At 38.8% G+C, this 21,687-nt stretch overlaps 1 protein-coding gene across 4 annotated transcripts; it reads left to right on the forward strand.

Moving 5' to 3' along the window:
* The first annotated feature begins 510 nt into the window (after window positions 1–510).
* Window positions 511–17,013, forward strand: SPART (spartin). Of its 4 annotated transcripts, none has more exons than XM_069012080.1 (9): window positions 511–586; window positions 5,181–6,016; window positions 7,160–7,357; window positions 8,347–8,451; window positions 10,220–10,349; window positions 11,128–11,322; window positions 12,304–12,462; window positions 12,541–12,631; window positions 15,373–17,013. In XM_069012080.1, exons 2-9 carry the CDS (start codon window positions 5,183–5,185, stop codon window positions 15,557–15,559), a joined length of 1,899 nt encoding a protein of 632 aa, XP_068868181.1. In that variant the 5' UTR covers window positions 511–586; window positions 5,181–5,182; the 3' UTR covers window positions 15,560–17,013. The 4 variants fall into 4 exon arrangements, with proteins under 4 accessions (XP_068868181.1, XP_068868192.1, XP_068868187.1 ...); XM_069012086.1 differs by lacking the exon at window positions 511–586 and adding an exon at window positions 773–864; XM_069012082.1 differs by lacking the exon at window positions 511–586 and adding an exon at window positions 896–1,189.
* The last annotated feature ends 4,674 nt before the right edge of the window (window positions 17,014–21,687 follow it).

Here is a 21,687-nt window from a genome sequence, read left to right on the forward strand (position 1 = left end):
GAAAAACAACAGAAAAAAACCAGCTTGATATCACTGGGGCTATAAATTATTTTTCAGTTTGATACATTGGTCCTAGATAGTGGTGTGAGCCACAGAAACTAGAAGACAAAAAAAGAAGTGATCTTCCATGTTCCCAGCAAAATTTATTTATTAATTATTATAGTGAAGTGAAAATCAACATGCAGACGTCTATTTCTCCCAAACATCAAGAGCATTAAAAAAAAAAGAAAAAATTAAGTATGCATACGGTATGAGACGTGCTGCTTTGTAATTCTGCATTTTCAATTTTCTGTGTAGCCTTCCAACCCTCCCCCCAAAAAAACCCAAAAAAAACCCAACTCATAAAAACAAACAAACAAACAAGCAACCCTCCAAAATAAAAAACAGACAAACAAACGAAAACCCACAAAACCCAGGCTAAATGGTTCAGCGTTATTCATTCCCCGAGGAAAGCTCCGCCCCGCAGCCCCGCGCCGGGTGACGCCAGAGCCGCGACCCTTCGGCCCCGCCCGCTGCCGCCTGGCCCGGGCGGGGGCGGTGCAGGCGGGGTTGGGCTGGGCTCAGCGCGGTGGCGGTGCCTTGCTCGGTGAGGCGGCTGCGGAGTCGGGCCCGGTCGGGCGGTCGGGGGCTCCCTGCGAAGCCGGGGGGCGCTGGCTGGAGCGGGGCGGGCAGGGGGAGGCCGCGGGAGGCACCGGAGCGGGCCGAGACCGGGCGGCGGCCGTGGGACCCCGCGGTGCGGCCGCGCCGCCGCTGGGGAGCCGGGAGCCCCGGCGGGCAGGTGGTGGGAGGGCCGTGGTCCGGGCAGGTTGAAGTAACCGTGATGGTAAATAATGCATTGAACGTCGTGAGAGGTTATTTGTCAGAGTACGTCGAAAAACTGCTCCTTTTATTTTGTTTTCTCGTTTTGTTTTTAAAAGATTCTTGTCAGACAGTTTTGAGTTTCGCGAATCTGGAAGAACGTTGGTAGTGATCAGAAACCGGCAGGCACGCAGCTAATTAAATAGTATTAAATAGCAGTCTTACATAACACTAAATTTTCCATGATGATCGTGGAATCCTTTGGAATGGCAGTACAATGTCTTTGTACTTGGGTACTGCGAAACACGTCAGTGCTGGGCAGCACAGCTGCGAGATGAAGGGCATTTTCTGCCCTACTGGTTTTCCACTTCCCATTTTCGAGAAGTGACAGGTAGGTACCCGGGGCCTAAAAGCTCTGTGGTGAGAGCATGTGATGGAGGTGCAGACCAAGGAGCCAGGAAGGAAGTTCTTTTATTTGGACAGAAGTCATCTTAAAGCAGTAGTAGAGGAGGAAAATAGATATGCTGTCTGGATGATGGGATAGCAGCCCGAGAAGGTGTAGTTTGAAATGTCAGATGATGGGTGTTTACTGAAGTATTTGGTAATTTAGAGAGTGAGATTTACTCTCCTATCACCAACTCCCTCTGTTGTCTAGTCTGTGATACTATCTAGCCTTATGAACTTTTTTTCTTTGCTTAAAAACTAGGAGTAGGCCATCACTTCATGAAAAATTTAACGACTTCTTTAAACAAATTTAAACAAGTTAATTTAAATAAGCTAAAAGTATAAAAAGGTAAATTTATGAGCTAGTACCTGGCTTCTATTAGTTTATATTCTAGATAACATTTAATTCTTTAAATTCTTGAAAGTTACTAATACTTTCCTAATTGCTCATACAGAAATGAGGCTTAAACAGTTGTGTCTGCATGGTCCTCCTTAATTGGTGGCTGACAGAAAAACAGTTGACAAATAAGAGTAACTCTTGGATTAAGAGCATTTTAGTTTTGGGGTTTTTTTAAAATTTGTTTTGCATTTTCCTCCCCTACTCTCCTTCAAAAATAGTGAGTTGGAAAGTGTACCCTACCTCTGTCAGTCAGGATATTTAATCCTCTTAATAAGCCTTAGGCTTTTTACAGTCTAGCAGTGAGATCCACCATTGACCTGTATTTTTGTTAATACACGTTGCTTTTTAATGAAGTGGGCTTTGCTGTTTTAGAGGAAGGATGGGTGAGATGTTAGCTTGCAATATCAAATTAAACTCAAGTTTCATTGATGCACTGTAGCCTCCCTCGGTCAAGTCACTTAAAACCACGGAGTATATCTGGACTGATAGAAGAAAAAGGGCTCAAGTGCTGGATTGATCTGTGATTATCTACAGTGCCCTTTAGCTCTTTTCTTATCTCAGTTTTGGACTGGCTTTCTCTGAGACATGTTCCACTAAATCTTAATTAGCACTAAGTGGTACAGATCTGGGCTGATCTGAACTGGTCATAGGACCAAAGGTTGGCTTGCAGTGCTCTTAATATTCAGTATTACACGTTTTTCCATTCATTACAGCTTTAAAACAGAGGAAATAAGATTCAGCATTGTACTAAAGTGGATTACAGATAAATATTAAAACATGCAGGACACTTAAATACTGCATAAAGATCATACACTGAAAATAATAACTAACGAGGATATTGCTTGGATGTGATCAGATAGCTACTTAAATGTTCTGTTTCAGAGAATATTTATTCTTGTGTTGTGAGGGAACAAATAGATAAGCTTATTTAATACCATCAATTCTTTTGTATTAGTTTTAATGAATTATTAAGAATGAGTGATATTCAGTTCTTTGGGCTGACTTTTAGTTGCACATAGTTAGCTTGAAATCTACTGTGAAGTCCTTCCTCCATTTCCAAGTGCTCTGCCAAACAAATGCATAATTTGGAGGTAACGATGCTGCACATACACCGAGAACTTGGGATGTTTCAGACAATCAGAGTTGCTGAGCCAGCTTTTGTAGGTCCGCTGTGCACTAGTGCTCTGTGGACACTGATGGTGCTGACATCTCCATTCTCTTACAGACCTCTCCTGGTATCTATAAAGACTGAGATTTAGCAAGAACAGTGCTGCTGTCAGTATGACAACTATACAGTGAATAGGAAATTAGTGAAATGTTAAGTTGAAATGTACTTAGGATTTTACTTGATGTCTCTTCTTGTTATATGCTAACAATCACTAGCAAATGAATGATTGAAATCTATAAAGTATCTTTGCAATAGCCTCACCCTGAAAAAAAACAAATCAATAAACATGGGGCAGAGGGGACTATTGTACTGCAGGTGTGTTCACACAAATAAATAATTTACTTAAAGCCTTAAGAAAGGACTTTACACGGCATTGGAGATAAAGGCACTAAAAATCTTAAACCTGTAAATTCTGCTCATAAAGAAGAAAACAGTGATGATAGGTGAAACTTGTCTATCCTTCTCAGTCTTCTAAGTATTTTCTGTGTTTTAAGAACCTATAATTCTCAAATCAGAGGTCTTTACTGTTAAATTGGGTTTCACCTTCATACCCTTCTTACAAGGAAAAGTGGATTTTTCAATAATAAATACAAGTGTTGACACACAGTGATGTGCTTTGGCAGTCACCAGGTTTTTTTTTGCTGTAAGGATCCAGCTATATTCACAACCTTTTAAGGAGTTCTTTCCAATTGCTTTTACTGTAATTGTTTGCTGTTGTGCTGGTCAGGAGCATACTTTTAACTTCTAAAGGTGATGTCCTTGGTGATTAGTAACTATACACTTACACCAGTGTTGTTCTTTAGCTTAAAGATGCTGAGCCTCATGGCAACAAGTGACTGTAATCAATCAGAAAAATCTCCTCCAGCCCAAAATTTGTTTATCTGCTACATGATGGGCAGTGAACCTGGTGGCTTGAGTGGCTGCTGACCCACTCCACTGGGCTGCCTTCTCAAGCCATCCCTGTCATATTCCGAGCTACATGTCTATTACTGGACTGAAACCACATATCTTGACTTTTACATGAAATTGGATTCTGTAGCATCATAAAAACAGATGCCTTCCAGATTACATGGCACTGCTGTTGTGTGACTGCAGATGCATCAGTCACATAAATGCTGTCTGCATCTTGATTATAAAGAGCGTGGGAGTAGAGCACAGCATTCCATCTTTGCCTCTTTAAAATCTTTTCATGACCTGCATTTCCTAAGTTTCTCTGTTTTTGTTGGCATAGAGGAAGATTATTTTCCAGATTATTTTTTTAGGTTGTTGATAGTTAGACTAAAACAAGAAGAGATATTAAGTAAACTTCAATGTAGGTACTATTTCAGGATTTTATTGCAAGTTTGGATTTCATTCTTTTTTCTTTCCCAACAATTATTTTTTCTTTACTGATTTACTTTCTTCTTTTCATCCATTATATTTGTAGAGACTAATCCAATCTCTTAGCCTTTGTTGTATTGCCTTGGTAAGCCAAACCTCTCAAGGCTGCCACAAAAAAACCCCAAAACAATTCCAAATTCATTGGAATTAATGATTTGTATTTCCTGTGTTTGGCCAAGATCGACAATCTGCATACAGCTAAAACAGTGAGTTTACACATTTTAGAATTCAGACAAACTTACTGGATTCTTTCCTGCTCTTCAGTTGAAATCCATGAGGCAGTTTGAGGAATACATTCCAAAACAGACCTAGAACCTGCAATCTTTTGTACATATTGGTACTTCCAGTTTTTGTCATTGGGGAGCAAGGAGTGTAAAACACCAATTGCCTTTTCTCTCTCTATAAACACTGTAAAGGAAATAAGTAATTCCATGGTTTTATTTTGTAAAGCACAGTTTTAACTGTTCAAAATATTTCACGGTTCTGTGTGTTGATGTTAGTTGACCAAGATCTCAAAATCTGTTGAGTGTTTTCTCTTAAATTATTCAAATGGAAATACACTGTTTGTAAGTTCAGCCTTTATTTAAATAGACAAAATGGTAACTGAATTTTTTAATACCTTAGAGATGTTTTTGGAAAAGTTAGATTTTTTGACTTGTTTATTCCTCTTGTTTGCTACTGATCTTGAAGATGGAAAAATTAGTATCAGGCATGTCTATGTTCTTCTGATGTTTGACTTCTAAGAAATAAATATCTGTGATGTAACTAGATTTGATGGTTATAGATTCCTTGCTGTCTTGGAATCATGTCAACTGAATCTGAATGTTATTAGGAGATAGCCACAACATATCAGACACTGTTCCAAGCAACTAGATAAAATTCTGCTAATACATGCAGTAGGGTCATCATTAAGAAGACATTTTATTCTAAGGTAAACATTGTTTGGCTTTCTCTCTGTGTATTCTTATTGATTTTTATTCTAATTCTCAGTAATGGAACAACTGCAGGATCCGGTTATGCAAGAAGATGCAAATATTAAAGCCATTAATGAAGAGTACAGGAAAGCCTTTACTTTCATCAATAAAGGACTGAACGCAGATGAACTGGGTCAGAAGGAGGAGGCAAGAAGTTACTATAAGCAAGGGCTTGACCACTTGCTCCGAGGAGTTAGCATTCCATCAGAGGGTCCTGTGTGTGTCGGGTCCCAGTGGGAGTCTGCCAGGCAAATGCAACAGAAGATGAGGGAGACCCTGCAAAATGTTCGTGCTCGACTCGGCAGCCTAGAGCAAGGCACCCCACCTGTACAAGCAAGTCCTGCTACGATGGATACCCCTCCTGGGGTGCCCAAGTTATACCCGTCCATTCCTTCCAAAGAAAAGCCAGAAAGACCCCCTGCCCCTACTTCTCTGTTTGTACCAAGTCAGCCACCTGCAGCAGATGGAAGTATTGGAGCTGTGAGTCAGGGGCAAATTCCAGCTGTGAGTCCATCATCTGCAAAACCTCTTTGTCTGCCAAACGAAGCACCTCCTGCCTATACGCCTCAAGCTACCAATGGCCACTTCACTGTGTCTTATGGCACGGACTCTGGGGAGTTCTCTTCTGTGGGTGAGGACTACTACAACAACAAGTGTACTCAGCCACCTCCCCTGGAAAACCTGGGAGTGGATGCAGATGAGCTGATCTTGATTCCCCAAGGAGTACAGATATTTTTTGTGACTCCTGATGGGCAGGTTAGTGCTCCTTCATATCCTGGATATCTGCGCATCGTGAAATTCTTGGATACAGATAGTGAAGCTGCTCAGAATCGTCCACCGGCATTTCTGCAGGTAACAGGAAAATACTTTTCTCCTTTAATTAAAATTTCAAGAACTGTCATAAAACTCTTTAACAGGCAATCTCCTTAGGTTCTTGCTCTTCTGAGCCTAAATATCCATGTGATGATATGAAGGATGTTACAGGTGTTGCAGACGTGGTTTTTTTCAAGTACACAATTTTACAACTTTCTGTGAAAAGCACCTCTGTGTCTTCCCCAAGGTTTTCAAGTGCTGACTGTTCTGGTGAATACCAGTATGTAAAGGAGTTGACTTAACATATCTTTCCATTTCATGAAATTGACTTCTTTCCTCACATAGAAAAGACCTGTTGATTCACCTATTATAACAAATCAGTATAAAATAGAGTTGGATGCTACCTGCTTCACTCTCAATTAATGATAAAGTATTGCAGTTATGACAATTGATAATTTGAAATTTGAGGGTCCATGTTAATCCACACTCAAAACTACAAATAAAAAAGATGCCTTTTTTTTTTTTCAGTCCTTATTTGCTTCATGTGGGCACGTTCTGTAATGAACATGGTGTTTCTGGTTTGGGTTCTGACTTTGGATCTCAGTGTTACTGCTGAGATTGGCTGGTTTGGGGTCTACTGGTTCAGCTCCACTCTTGTTAGCAGTCTTCAGCAGTAGGCTAGTGACAGCCATGCACTTCTGTTTTTCCTGACATATAAACCTGTCCTGAGATCTCCAGGGTGCTACAGGCGCTGTGAATCCTGACTTGTTTGGCAGTTCTTTTCATGTGGGCCTCAAGATGAGACCTCAGTTAAGAGGGTACCAGCCTGAATTATAGTCCTGTAAAAATTAGTATTTTCTCTATATTAGACTGTCAGAACTAATCAAGAGTGATAGTTCCAGAAACACATGGGTTGTGTTTTTTGGGGATTGTTTTTCTTTTTTATTTTGTTCAAGGTGGTCTAAGGCTTTTTATTTTTCATCATAGAATCATTTTGGGTTTTACAAACGGAAGGGACCGTAAAGATCATTTAATTCCAACCCTGCTGCCATCAGCAGGGAACCTTTCACTAGAAGGTTCCACTAGAAACTTTATGGAAAATAAGTTTATGGGGCTTATCAGTATGCTCTGCTCATCTTTCTTTTTAAAAGTATCCTTTGATTCTTTCCTTGTCTTTCCTAGGTTTGTGACTGGCTGTATCCTCTAATGTGTAACCAGTCTCCTGTTCTGTGCTGCAATACTGGGGTCTACATGTTCCCTGACACAATGTCCCAGATACCAGGGTCCTACGTGGGAGTTGTGCTGTCTTCAGAACTTCCAGCAGCTGACAGAGAGCTGTTTGAGGATCTCTTGAAACAGATGTCTGACCTACGAGTCCAGGTAAATTTCTGACCTGTCTGTTATAAGCCAATAAGGAAAAGTATAAATCATCAATATATTCTCACATTTACATTTAGTTGTGTACAATGACAAATTTTTGTCTTGGTTGGTAAGCTTGTCAGTGAGAAATAGATAAAGTAGTCAAGATTAAGTAGCTTTGTAATGAAACTGTAGGTCCTATGAGTTAACAGAAATTTTAAAATACTAAATTGTAAGCCCAGAGTGAAATTTGAGACGATTATTTATATTTTCTCTATTTTTCCGAAAGAGAACAGGACCCAAAGTGAAATTATGTATTCAGGAGAAAGCATGTTTTTCCTTGTGTGTGCATGCACACAACTCTCTGTGTAGTTTTGATGATACCATTCTTGGAATATCATCCCCAAACATGTTTAGAGTTCAAAAATGTTAAGCCATCTCAGAGAAGATCTGAGAAAACAGTATGTACCTCAAAAATCTTCCAATGAGATCTCAAAATAGATAAATCTGGTGCCTTACTGCAGTAAATTATTGACAGGGAGAGAAAATAGCAAATAACCCCCCATAGTCTAACAAATGTGCAGTAAAATTCAGTGACTTGAAGCAAAGTGGGCAAAGTGGGTAAGAGCACTGGAGCATCATTTCAGGAAGTGTGGTAATCACTAACTATTTAAAAGATCATAGCATGATTAAACCTTTTCATGAAAGAATTTTGTTGAATTGCCAAAATGTGAAAGCAGTGATGAAGGACCGGTTTGGAGCATCCTGCAAGGGCAGAGTTCTGTTATGGTATAACTCCCAGTGAGTTCAGCAGGGAATTTCACTAGCACTGGAGGTCACAGATTTTTACTTAAAAGGGGAAAGTACTACAGAAAATCATGTGATATTGACTCCCTGGATTAAATTCTGTCATTTTCCTGCGTAGAAGTAGTTCAAACGTGATATCTCATTGGTTCCTTATTTTTCTAAAACTTGTGTTTTTGTTACTGTTCCCTAACACAATGTCACAGGTGCCAGGATCCCATGAGAGAGTAGGGTTACCTTCAGAGCTCCCAGCAACTGAGAGAGCACATTTTGGAGATAAATTTAAACAGAGGTCTGTCCACAAAGTCCAGGTAAATGCCAGGACATTCCAAAATTCTCTAGTAAAAAAAAAAAAAACAAACTTGTCACAGAAATGCATGTTAAAACTGCTGATTTGATTGACAGCAGCTGTGTATGCTGTGTCCAGTGATTATTTTTTTGTTGGGTGGCTTTTTTGTTTTTTGTTTTGTTGTTGTTTGGTTTCTTGTCAAACACCAAGTAAGTTACTGCAGCCTGCCACATTTTTCAAATCAGCATATTTCCGAAGTTTTAAAAACTGTGATATAGCACAAGTATTCCAAAGCCTAGTCTGAGGGCCATTTAATGTGTCTGTTTTACACAGTACTCATGAGGATCTAATTGACAACTATATTTAGTATGATTGTAGTACTGAGTCACCTGTCTTTAATTAGAGAATCCAGTTTTGCTCCTTAGTATAGATCTTAGAAGTCTTGTTGACTGGTTTTCTATATAATGACCCAACCTGTGGTGTAACTAAATTACATCTGGAACGTAGTTTGGGTATTTTAATAGGTTTTTTGTTAGTTTTTTACTTACAGCTGTTTATTGAGGTAATTTCTCCTGCCCAGTCCCCTGAGTGTTTCGGTCTCAAGCTGAAGACATTTCTTGAATACCAGATTTCACCTTGTCAAGCAGTAATTGATGAAGTAGTACATGTCAGTGATACATTGTTAACCTTCTGGGTAGCAACCTCCTAAGTTTTAATCTATTCTTTTCTGTTAATGTTGGTTTTACTACAACATTCAGCTATGTGCAATACCCTGCTTCTATATCCAGTAAATATTTCAAGGCAATTTAAGAATTCCATTGTAATAGCAAGTACTATTCTGTATTGTGTATTCTGTTCTGCCTATGGGTTTATCTATAAATGCTTTCATTTAGACTCTTCTAGATTAAACAAAAATGTTTTTTCTTTCTGTCATTAACTAGCACTTTTCAATCTTTGAAATCTTTGGGGGTTTTATTTACTTTTACATTGGAAAAGTTCTCTTAACAAAAACTTAAATCTGTTACATTTTTTTCAGCTTTGTGTAATTAAAGTTTAATTATACATTGCCAGTGAACTGCATGAAGTGATGTTACACTTTTTAGAAGTGCTAAGCAGCCTGTAGTGGTGGTGGTGATGTTTGAATGATTAACATCTACCCCAAAATTGTAGAGTTTGACATGAAGTCACACAGAACCTGTCCACCCAGCTTTAAAAGGGGTCAGTATCGTGCACAGTTTGATGTTTTTCTTGGCTGTGCCAGTCTGAAAAAGCAGCAACAGTACACAGCATGAATAATCTCCTTTATTTTTGAATTTGGGAGGAAAGGATGAGGAACAAAACAACCAGAACAGCTGCATTCCTGTAGTGCAGCTGGATTCTCTAACCAAAGACTGCAGTTCTCATGCTGAATAACAAGAGAGTTGGCTTCTGTCTGGGAAGATAAAAATGAGAGATGGACAAGTCTCTTATCTGTTTTGCTAGTGAACTTGTAGTGGAAATTTTCCCTGCTTAGCTATTTGGCCATATGGCTGCATTGGCAAGCAAATCTTTCCATTGTGGCTGGATGAAAAAAGCATACAAAAAAGCTGACCTGTCTGGTAAGCTTTTCTGGATGTGTAGCATTTCTGTGAAAAAGTAATTGAGTGTTAAATTTAACTTGAGTTTCTGTACACTTAGGCAAGGCATGCACAACTTTAGTATTATTTGGTAATGGATGTGTATGATCTAAACCAGAAACCTTGATGATATGCTGCAAAGTAGATAATCAGGTGTTTGCTTTCACTTGTTAGCCTTCAGAAGCCTCTAGTGATGCAGTTCACTTGCCTCAGACTGTACATATCCAGCCACAACCTGAAGGAGCAGAAGATCAGAAAGAGTTACCAGAATGGAGTGAGAAAGTTGCCCATGGAATCTTGTCAGGTACAGTTGTAATAAGGGGACTGTGTTCAACAGAAACCAATGTGAGTGACATTTAAACAGTATTTTCACCTAAATGCATGTGTGCTGATAGAAGCTGAGTGGTCAAAAGTAGTTGTTCACTAGTTCCAGTATTGATAATTTAACTGATGTCTTGATGAACTTTATAAAAACCATGCAGAATATAAATCCATGGCCATCAGTTTGTTCATTGCAAATGAGTTTGGCTCCTCATTTGACTCAGTTAGAGTATCACCTGCTGTGACTCAAACCACTGTGACAGAACAATTTTATCTCTGTATGAACACATATTATAGCAGGTGCCTGTTGTGATTTCTGCAGATAAACATGAGTTTTTTCCTCTGAGAACCTTTGGAATATACTAATGACCACCAGCTGATTGTAATAAGTATGAATCTGCAAGAAGGGCTACAGGGTTGGGTTGCATGTTTTCATGAGTGTTCATAGCATTGAGATACGCAGTGCTATCACTTCTAATTCAGCTGGTGCTTGCATATCTATTAAAAAACTGAGTAACTGTACTAGACTGACATTTGGATGTGGACTGGCTGGATTAAACTGAAATAAAATTAATTTAAAAAGTGGTGGTGTAGGTGCAGAAATTACTTCAGGACTTCTACGCCAGCCCATTCAGGGGAGAATGTAATTGCAGACTGTAATCAGGAATGTTTCTAAGCATTCCTGTGTTGCAGAGGCAGAGGAGGGATAGCTGAAGGAATCACAGTCTGTAAAATTGTACATACTAATTTTTGCCTTGAAGGTGCATCTTGGCTAAGCTGGGGTCTAATGAAAGGAGCAGAATACACTGGCAAAGCTATTCACAAAGGAGCTTCTAAACTGCGAGAGCACATTCAACCAGAAGAAAAGCCTGTGGAAGTCAACCCAACTGTAGCAAAGGGACTTCATGTAGCAAAACAGGCTACTGGAGGAGCTGTGAAAGTCAGCCAGTTCTTAGGTAAAAATTTCCATTTCATAGAATATTTTTGCCTTAAATAATAAAAACTTCATAAAATGCAAGCTGGTTTCTCTAGCCGGTAAGCTAGAGGAGGTACTGACCTGATAAAATCCAGAGATCAGTAGTTTGTGTGTAGTTACCTCCTGCAAGAGACATGCTTTAGGACTAGTACATATTAGTTGGCCTTGAGATATCCTTTTCTTTCCTAAAAGAATAGTCTGTACAATCTTAAGTTTGACATGCTTTTGAACGTTTTAGACAGTTAATTCAAAATGGTGTCTTTTTTTTAAAGTCGATAACCATGTATTTTAAAAGCTGTACTCTCACTGATTACTAACATATGGTACCACTAGAGGATGTGTGTGTGCATATTTTTAAACACACAAACCTGAAACAAGTCTATTGGATTAAGTATAAATATCAAGATAGAAATGGCCTGGTGTTCAGAGGTGCCTGGCAACCCTAACAGGTCTCAGTAGCTTCATTTTGTTATTTATTTGCATATAATATTTATATTTACTGTCTAGTGACTCATCCAAGTTTAAAAGTAAATGATGCTGATGTTACAAAACTACATTGAATATCTGGAATGCTTGTAAGAAAGACTTCTATGGAAGACAAGTCAGGAAAGCAGCAGCTTGTTCCGTATCTGCCAGTTGGAGATAATAAAGCAGTGGAAACAGTTTCTTGAACTTTGACTGTGAGATGTGTATGTATTTCTTTTAAGGCACTTTTTAGCCCCAAGGCCAACCTTATTTGTTTCTTAGGATTTGGAGCTGTGTAGAACCTGAAAAATAAGGTTGCTCTGTATCAGTTGGGCACTTACATGTGGATTAAAGTCGGTCTTACACATAAGCATATTTAAATAACAGCACCACTCAAGTCTCCAGTGAATCTTCCTTTTAATTATGAGTAAAGATCTTTAAAGAAGGATGTTCTATGTTCTTACTAAATAATTTGCATACTGTTGTTTTATGGTAGTCGAAGGGGTGTGTTCTATAGCGAGCTGTGTCGGAAAGGAGCTGGCTCCACATGTGAAGAAGCATGGCAGCAAATTAGTTCCAGAATCCCTTAAGAAAGATAAAGATGGAAAATCTACTTTTGATGGTGCCCTGGTTGTAGCAGCAAGTGGAGTTCAAGGTAGTAAAAATTCCTTACACTTTTTAAAATTGTGTATTTTTAATGGTATCAACTCAAATAAGCTGATTGTTTCTACAGGGTTTTCGACAGTGTGGCAAGGTTTAGAAAGTGCAGCGAAGTGCATTGCTAAAAGTGTTTCAACTGAGACTGTAAAAACAGTCAGATACAAGTAAGTTATGTTTTTATTGTTTTCATCTTCTACAGCACACTGTTGTTGTGTCTGAATACTGGCAGAAAAAAAGCTTATGAAGGTGTAGGGAATCTAACTGAAATACCTGCTTTGCTGTAGTTATGTAATGTGGCATGTGATAAGGTGGTAACTGCACAGTAATGAGCATCTCCTGTATGCAAAAATCTGAAACAAGTTAATGATTGTAGGAAGTATTTTTTTAGTTCTTTGTAGAAGTATTGCAGCTTCAGGCTGTGTTACAAATAATGCTCAGATTTATGTCTTTGCTCTGTGGTATAATACCATTATGAAAAAAATTACTGGTTTAAGCCTCTCAGCTCTAATCCTGAATTTATGCAAACTTAGCTAAATTTATGAAAAATGAAAGAACCTCATCTGTCAGCAGGTTTGGCTAAAGTGAGGAGATACAAAAAAGAAAATTTTGTAAGGAAATCTAAGGCATATATAGCAATAATAGAATAGCCTCGACTTGCAAAATACAAATGTTCTTCGAAAAAGATAGTGGGGGAAGAGGACAGTAACATTTGGGGCTAAGATTATGTTACTAAAATGATGGAAAGATGAAAGCTGTATGCATGCACTGGAAGATCCTATGGAGAATAAAGGAATATATTGAAATAACTGAAACATGAAATGCACCCCTCACAAAAAGGGCAGTAGATTTAATAGAATGTGAAGAGTAAGCAAAAGCAAGCAGTTTAAATGGAATTGGTGATAAGTGTAGCAAAAGAGATATTAAAAGGATTGCTGAAAGTGCATACAGGCCACAAGCCAGTGGTAACAAGATAAACATCAGCATACAGTATTAAGCAGATTGGCATTCAGGGTTGTGTTGTGATGCATTTCAAATAGGAAGCCAAATAGCAAAGTTCCAGTCAGTTGTGGTTTATTGCTGATGTTTGTTTGCTGTAGGAATGTCAGGAGGAATTGTACTGGTACTCATTTTACATAAAATCACATTAATGTTTTTGTTTTAGATACAAAGATAGGAAATACAGAGATCAGCAGACAACAGACACTAAGAGTGAAAAACATTAAGTAACTACCTGTTGCAGCTAACTGCAGTATGATTGAAAATATTTGATATGTAATCTTTAAAATCCATCCTTATAATTATATTAAAATTCTACATAATCTCCCTTTTGCAAGCTGTTTTTTATTTCAGTGACAAAGATTTCTGCCACTCAAAATACCAGTGAATGAGCTAAATTCCACTTAATGGAAACAAAGCTAAAGGAGCACCATCAGTGTCTCAAAAAAAAAAAAAAAAGGCTAAAACTTAGCTGCAGTACCTTTGTGGATGGAATTTTAAAGAGATGCTCATCATATGCATGTTGATTGGAATTGGGGGAAAATGTAGCTTCAGAAGTAATATTTCTGCCAAAGTCCCATGCTACTACCTTTTTTTAAAACTGTTTAAATAAATACAGTGTATATATCTGCACAGTATAAAAAAAAAGAGTTAAAATTATGCAATTCAGACAGGCAGACTAAAAAATTAGTTATCAGACATTAAGAAGTTGTTAGTCTTACAGCATTGGATAAGCTACAGTCTTACTTTAAAAGAAGTTACTTATTTTACTGATACTGTACTGGCTTATGATGTTCCTGAGATGAAAATAATCGAATTGACAAACTAATCAGACAAATACTTCTGCTGTGAGATTAATTGTGACCTACAAATCTGATGTTGATGATTCAAGGCTGTTGCTCTATCAGAGAATTAAAAGCAAAACAAAAAGCCCACAAATTATTTTTATTCGGTTTCACTGTTAGTTCCAGCCGCATGCTCTGGCTGCCGTACCGATATATTACAGATTTTTGGATTCTTTGATATTCTTTGCTTCTCTCTAGCCATATCTTGAGGTCCTCAAAGAACCTCTGGCTGTAACAAGCACAGGGAAAAAGTAACTCTGATGCTACCAAGAATACTTCCCTTTGGCCTGGTTTCTCTGATACAGTGCTCTCTGGGGAAATGTCTGGCTACCCAGAACAGTTGGAGTTACTGCTTTCACTGTATTCTTGTCCTCCTTCACTGTGCTCTCTGTGCACAATTGAGTCATTAGTATGAGACTGCCAACTTGCCCACTAAAGCATAAAGAAGCTGGACTCACAGCCCACAGGAGAGACCAAAGGTTTTTATCTCTTCATAATTTTCATTGTGTCCTCAAGATAGTTTTTTTTTTTTTTAGCCTTTGGGGTTTTGTATAATGCAGCACTCGTGGTGGGGGTCTCTTAAGAGAAGGAAGAGCAGAGGGGCAGAATCCCCTCCTTGCCCTGCTGGCCACACTGCTTTGGATGCAGCCCAGGATAGTTTGCTTTCTATACAGAGGGTATAGGAATTTTACCTAAGAAGTTAGGTGAAAAAGAATCTTTGGTTATTGCACAAAACTTCTCTCCCCTCCCTTCTTATCATTCTATAGATAAGTTTTCTACTCTTCAAAATTAGAGGGGGGAAAAGGGAGAAAGACTGAAAGGGTTCTTGAAGAAAAAGAGTAGAGGCATATTGGTATTTTCAAAGAGCAATTGATCTGATGGAGGAGCAGCCTTTACTCAAATGGCTTCATAAATTCTAATTTTATTCTTCAGACACTTCAGACATTTGGGCACTGTGCTTATTATTTGTTCTTGGTAATGCCTGAATTTTTGCTTTCAAAAGAATTCCAGTGAAGATTAAAATAGTAAGTATACAAATCTACAAAACTGCTCTCTTTCTTTAGGTATGGAGAGGATGCTGGCCATGCTACAGACAATGCTATGAATTCTGCAATCAATGTTGGTGTGACAGCATTTAACATTGAACATATTGGTATCAAATCTGTTGTAAAGAAAACTGCAAAGGAAACCGGCCATGCTGTGCTAGATGAATATAAAGTATTGGATAATGAGAAGAAGGGTAAAAAATGAAAGCAAATAAATATTTCTCAAAGCCTTACATTAGAGATGAAACATCCCATTTAGAAGTAACTACATTGCTCATCTGAGATTGAACACAGGTCACACTGTACTTTTCCAGCAACTGTTACTTAATAAGGCAGGAAAATGTAAAAGTAGGAAGAGCATTTGTAGGAGGAAAAATGAAAGTTGTCACCTCCTTGTTCAGTACTGAACAAGGGCTTTAAACAACTGGATCAGGGCTTTAGGCAACTGGAAGGGATATGAGTTTGCAGTTCATATACTTGCCTCTTTAAGCACTTTTTCAGAATAATATATGAAATAATAGATTAATATAGAAATACTATTGTGAATATTTTTGTAACACTTTATAAAGAAGGTGGTAATACAGAAAGAATAGGATTACTAATTCTGGAACAAGTAAAATTACCAGTTTTGGTTTTATAACTATCCTTAAGAGTTATTTTTACTAATCCAGCCTTGTCTTATTTAATATGCACTACTAAAGTAAGCATTATGTTTCATTGTTTTGTAGAGAATTTCTCTTTTCACCTGCAAAACAGCTATCCTTATCCAAAGTTCATGTTAGGAGAAATGAAAGATGAACCTCAGGTAACTAGGCAGTCATTCCCTTTCAGACTTTTTTTTCTCATTCAGCGTATAAGTAAACCAAAGATACCAAGCATTTCTTCTAATAAAGAGTATTTACAGGTCTAGAAAAATTAATTTTCCAGTTGACTCCATAAGGAATATACAAAGATTCTTTAAAATTCAGGTTTTTATGTAGAGAGGATAAGTATGGTTTTGCCTAATTATTTTTTCTGTGAAAATATTCTATAGAGAGCACTAGGAAATTCCATGCATTCTGTACTTTTCAGGCAATCCACAAAAAATTCAGATTGTATATCATGGCCTCCTAATGGAAGACTCCTAATGTTTGAACAAATAGTTCTAATGGTCATCATTTTTATTTCATTAAATTCATAGTTGCACAAGGGTGTGAAGTCTTTAAAAAGACTATGAAGACAAACCCTTTTAATGCAGAGTTACGTAGGATAGACACTACTCTGTAGATTTGTCATCCTGTTTGTAGCACAGTGTAAAATAACTCAGTATGCCCAATCCTTGAGATGCTTTGACACTGCTACTTATTTAACACTTCACTATTGAGTTTTAAAGTTGCTACACATTCTAATATTGTCTGGACCTGCAACAGACAGAATGCCAATAATTTACAGTTTATCTCCATTTCATGTAAATGGAGAAAGTAACTAAAAATTATTGTTGGCAAGTGATACTTGTAGAAGATTGAAAAGCTACAGTAACAAATACAGTCTGTCAGGATGGTAATAGGTGCATATTTTGTGGTAGCTACTGCAGGTGTATGCTTTGGGTGAGAAATGTGAAAGGATCTAACCACTTGAAGTGTAACTTTGATTTATGAAAATAAAGATAAAATTGGCTAATCTATGCTTGATGTTGTTATGATACTCAGCTACTATATGGATCCATAAGTGGAAAAACTAGGACTTCTTCAGAAGTACTAAAGTAGCAGTATTGGGGTGTATCTATAGTATAATCAAGCTCATCAACTAGAGCTTAAAATATTTCAAACTAAAAAGTTCCATCCAAAGTACACTGGAACAGTTTCTGTTACTATAGTCTGCCACTTGCCAGCTTGTGTAACCAGTTAAAGACTGATGAAGACCTGACACCAGCAAAAGCATTTCTGTTGCTATGAAGTGTATTTACAAGAGGGTTTTATAGGTATTTGTATCTTCTTTCTCCCTCCCATTTCGAGGTTTTGCATATAGCTCATACCCTTTAGTTTTGTCTGTAAAGCGTCAAAACAAAAAGCTGTATTAAAACAACAGATCAAGGTGTTACAGTCTTCAAGAGACCAAGTTGGAGCACACTGAGGAAACAAACATTTCAATGTATCAGGCAAGTAGTGGTGTCCTGCTCAACCTGCTGTTGTTCTCTTCATGTGTATCCAGTATTTCAAAATGGATTAAAACTATTTTTTGAATGATGCATACCCCATTTTACAGTTTGTAATGTGATAAATGCATGATCTTCCCTTCTGTATTGTTTTTTCATTTTCGCAGCTGAGAGTATGATGCTGTTGAACTTACCTTGCTTCACCTGCCACTTCCTGGGCTCAGGGTAGCAACTCCATAGGCTTCTCCCCCCTTCCTCTACCATATACAACAACCTTCTCCCATTTACTGCTTTATCTCAGCTCTCTCTTTTATATATTAAGCTCCCCAAACCTCCTGTCTTAGGCTGGCTTTCTGTTCACAGCTTGGTTTTGTTTCTTTGAACACTGAACATCTTTTGATATATGGCAGTCCTAGAAGTCTTTTTAAGCTGTGTAGTGCACGAACTAGTACCTGATTTCCTAAGGCCTTCCTATTTCCAAATTTATTCAAAGTCTTCTCTGCTACAATATTGGTCTCAAATCTTGTCTTGAGATGGTTACTTTTAATGATCTCTAAGCTACTGCCATCTCTGGCATTTTCATCATTGTGTAGATAAAACCCACTGTTCTTATTTCAAGTCTAAACCCCTGTAATTTGAATGGATTCCTCTAGATTCCAAGGGTATTTTCGTTGGTTTGTTTAATGCTGGTTTAAAACCAACTTGGAATAGTCTATTTTTAACATTCCCTGACTAAATTTCTTGTCCTTTAAAAAGAACTGGTAAACCTACCTTGTACTACAAAAAACATGCTGACCAGCTTACCACACAATGGTGTGGGTTGGAAGGGACCCCCAGGTGTGTAATCCACCTCCTGCTCAAAACAGCTCCAGCCTGGAGCACAGTACTCTGATCCAGTTGTGCTCTCGTTGTGATTATCTCCAGCAATGGGGACTTCACAGCCCCTCTGGGCAACGTTTGCCCAGCTTGACTCTGGTCAATAATTCCCCCATACTTGTCAGGTACAGCTGCACACTAGCCACAAAAGGAGCCTGGAGGTCTAACTGCAACCCAACTGGTCCTTGGTGGCACACACACAAAGGGAGGACGCAGGAAGGGACGAGCTCCTCACCCGAGGGAGCTACTCCTGGCCTGGATGGAGGGTGTGCAGGCAGAGGTGAAGAAGTAGAGAGAGGGGACTCTTCGTGTAGGTTCCACACAAAAGCTTTATTGAGGTGAAAGGATGGGGACGAACACAGGAGGATCTGAAGGTGTCCAGGGATTTTACAGTGGGGATAGGAAAGGCGGGGATAAGGGATGCAGCCAATGGGATACTGGACAGGAGGCGGGGTTGAGAGCAAGGGAACCAATGGGATTAAGACAAAGGAGGAACTTGGGGAAGGAACCAATGGGGTGCTGAGTATAACAGAACTATCTAGAGCTAATACATATTAATTTAAGGAAAATGAATATTAACAAACATACATAGAACAGGGAGGGGAAAACATGAACCAACCATACAAAACTATGCAGATCACAGAACTGGGGCCTTATAGGTTCTCACCCTAACCTCGGAGTGAGACATTAAACGTCGGTGTCTGACCACCACAGTGTGGGCTCGGTTGTATTTTCAGAGGTCAGGGTGGCTGCAGCCACCTGCACTGCCACACATGCTAAGCCAAACATGTTTATATGCACTCAGGTGCATATAAATGCACCATATATACACACTCTATTGCGTATCCTTCCATCATGCACACTGCAGGAAACCTTGGCTTCTCCATCTTGTTTACACTTTCATATTACATAGCTGATAACAGCACTAAGCTCTCCTTATGCCTTCTCCAGCCTGAACAAAAGCAAGTTCCTGACCTAATGCAGCCCTTGGGACTTGTTTGGGAGTCGAAAGCTAAGCACTTCAAGCTTGTGCTCACCAGAGTGGAAGAACCACCTCCCTCAGGCTCCTGGCCATGCCCTTGCTATGGCAGCCCAGGAGCCCTTCAGCCTTGTTTGCTGCAAGCTGTTGCTGGCTCATGGCAGCTTTTTCACCAGGGAGCCTGTGTCATCTACAACATTGCATTCTAGACACTGCTCCAGCCTGTATTGATCCATGGACTTCACCCATGCCAGATATTAGGCTTTGCGCTTATTTTTTGTTGAATTTCATTAGGCTTCTCCAGGCCATACACCCAGCAGTGAATGGTCACCCTTTCTTCCTGCACACGAACTGCTCCTCTCAGCTCATCTGCATCATCAAATTCGCTGAGCGAGTGCTCAGTCTTCCAGGCTGTCAGTCAGGAATTAAGGGTATTGGCTCAGGTACTGATCCCAGAGCCAAGCAGCCATACTGCTGATCACCACACTTCAAGCCAATTTTCCAGCAACCATATGACCCAGTTAACCAATCTAGAGCTCACCAATTCAGCTATAAAAGTACTGTGGGAGACTACATCAAGGTCCTTGGTAAAGTCAAAATATTCAACATGCACAAGTTTCCCCTTGCCCACACAGCCTTCATCATACCTTAGTTACTGGTGCTACAGAAATAATTTCTTTGTAAAAATTAATTTATGCCTTCAGCAACTGGTCTACCTTGCTTTTAAGTAACTAGCTGTTTAATGCCTTCACATAATCTGAACTTACATGTTTAAGTATAAAATTCTGTTTTCAAAACACATTGTGTTGTGACCAAGTTTCCTAACTGTTCTTACTAAAATTTTTGATCTCAAAAAAAAACCATTAAAAGCCTTAAAACAATGATAATGCCTTTAGCGGTGTCCATATAGCTAATTTTAACTGATTTATTTGGAATAAAAAAATAAAGGAAAATTGTCATGCATTGCAAGTGTTATGTTACTACTGTGATTGTTAAAAATATTGATGAAGTTTTACACACTCACACAAGACATCAGTCCACAAGATACTTTTGCTTTTCTCCCACTCCAGTTCCCAAACCATCAGGTGAAGCACTCATTTAGACCTGCTGTGCTGTGCCCACCCAACCTGTGTGGTTTGGGCTCATCCTTATGTCCACAGTGAGCTGGCTCCTGAGAGCTTACCTGGTTAAGACACCTAGTAATCCCTGGGTGAGGGTGGGACCTGAAAGTGTCCTGGAGAGGAGGTCAAATAAAAGTCCCCTGGGGTAGAGAGAGTACAGTGTGGGCCGGGATATAGCACTCAATTCCCATGTGTCCTCTGTTCTCAGGCTTCCTTGTGATTTCAGGGCTCTTTTTGAGCTTTCTGAATGTGCCCACCTATTGAGAACAATTCATCAGACTGGTTAAATTAATCTTGAAGCAATTGTTCACAAAAAACTGGTAACAAGAAAAATGGTTAATGATTAAAACCTTTGCTCTTAATATTCAGTACACTCAGTGAGTTATGAATGCTAACCTAGGTCCAAGTCATTACTTAAATTATTGGTTTGTTATAAAATGAGTTTTCAATATGATTCTTAAAAAGGTAGCATTCAGTAAAACACGAAGGCAAAATGAGCAGCTGAATTTAGATGCAGTTACAAGGCAGCACTCTTCTAAATTTGTTTCTTGATTAAATTATATCAGATAATTCTGAATTCAACTCACACCAAAGATGGTAATTCACTGATTAGCTGATAGCATCAGTTATAACTTGAGACTCAAAAATCATCTCCTGCTCTATGATATATCAGACAAGTGAAATTAAAATTACTTTTTCTTCTTAGAATCAAGCTTCCCACTCTCCATCCTACTGTTCTACTCCCAGTCATTAGATCCTGCTGTTGCAGTATCAGTGAGGCAATTCCAACAGGACACACTACCACTTTAGGATTACAATTCACAACATTTCAGGACTGACTTGTGGATGGCAATACAGGTTTAGGCTATGTTAAAGTAATGGTAATACATAACCCATGTTTTAAAGCAGTGCCTCTGTTACACAGCAAGTGTTAGGGCTATGGCATTTGGCTGGCTACTCATGCAACAGAATTACCTGAACTGAGAAAACCATATGCTTTTTCATAATACATCAGTAAAGGAGAATTACAGTCCACCTCCTTCCTGAGAAGGTGAACAGAAAGTTCCTCTAGTGATCATTATATCGCAGCTGGTAAGCCACTTCAGATCACCAACCAGCAGAAACTGAGAACATTAAACATTTTCCCTGATGTAAGTTTTCAGTGTTCCAGAAGCTGTACTGGCTCACTGAAGAGTCACACAAATGTCAAAAGCTGACACTGA

The sequence above is a fragment of the Aphelocoma coerulescens genome, chromosome 1 (genome assembly GCF_041296385.1).
Source record: "Aphelocoma coerulescens isolate FSJ_1873_10779 chromosome 1, UR_Acoe_1.0, whole genome shotgun sequence".
NCBI lineage: Eukaryota > Metazoa > Chordata > Aves > Passeriformes > Corvidae > Aphelocoma > Aphelocoma coerulescens.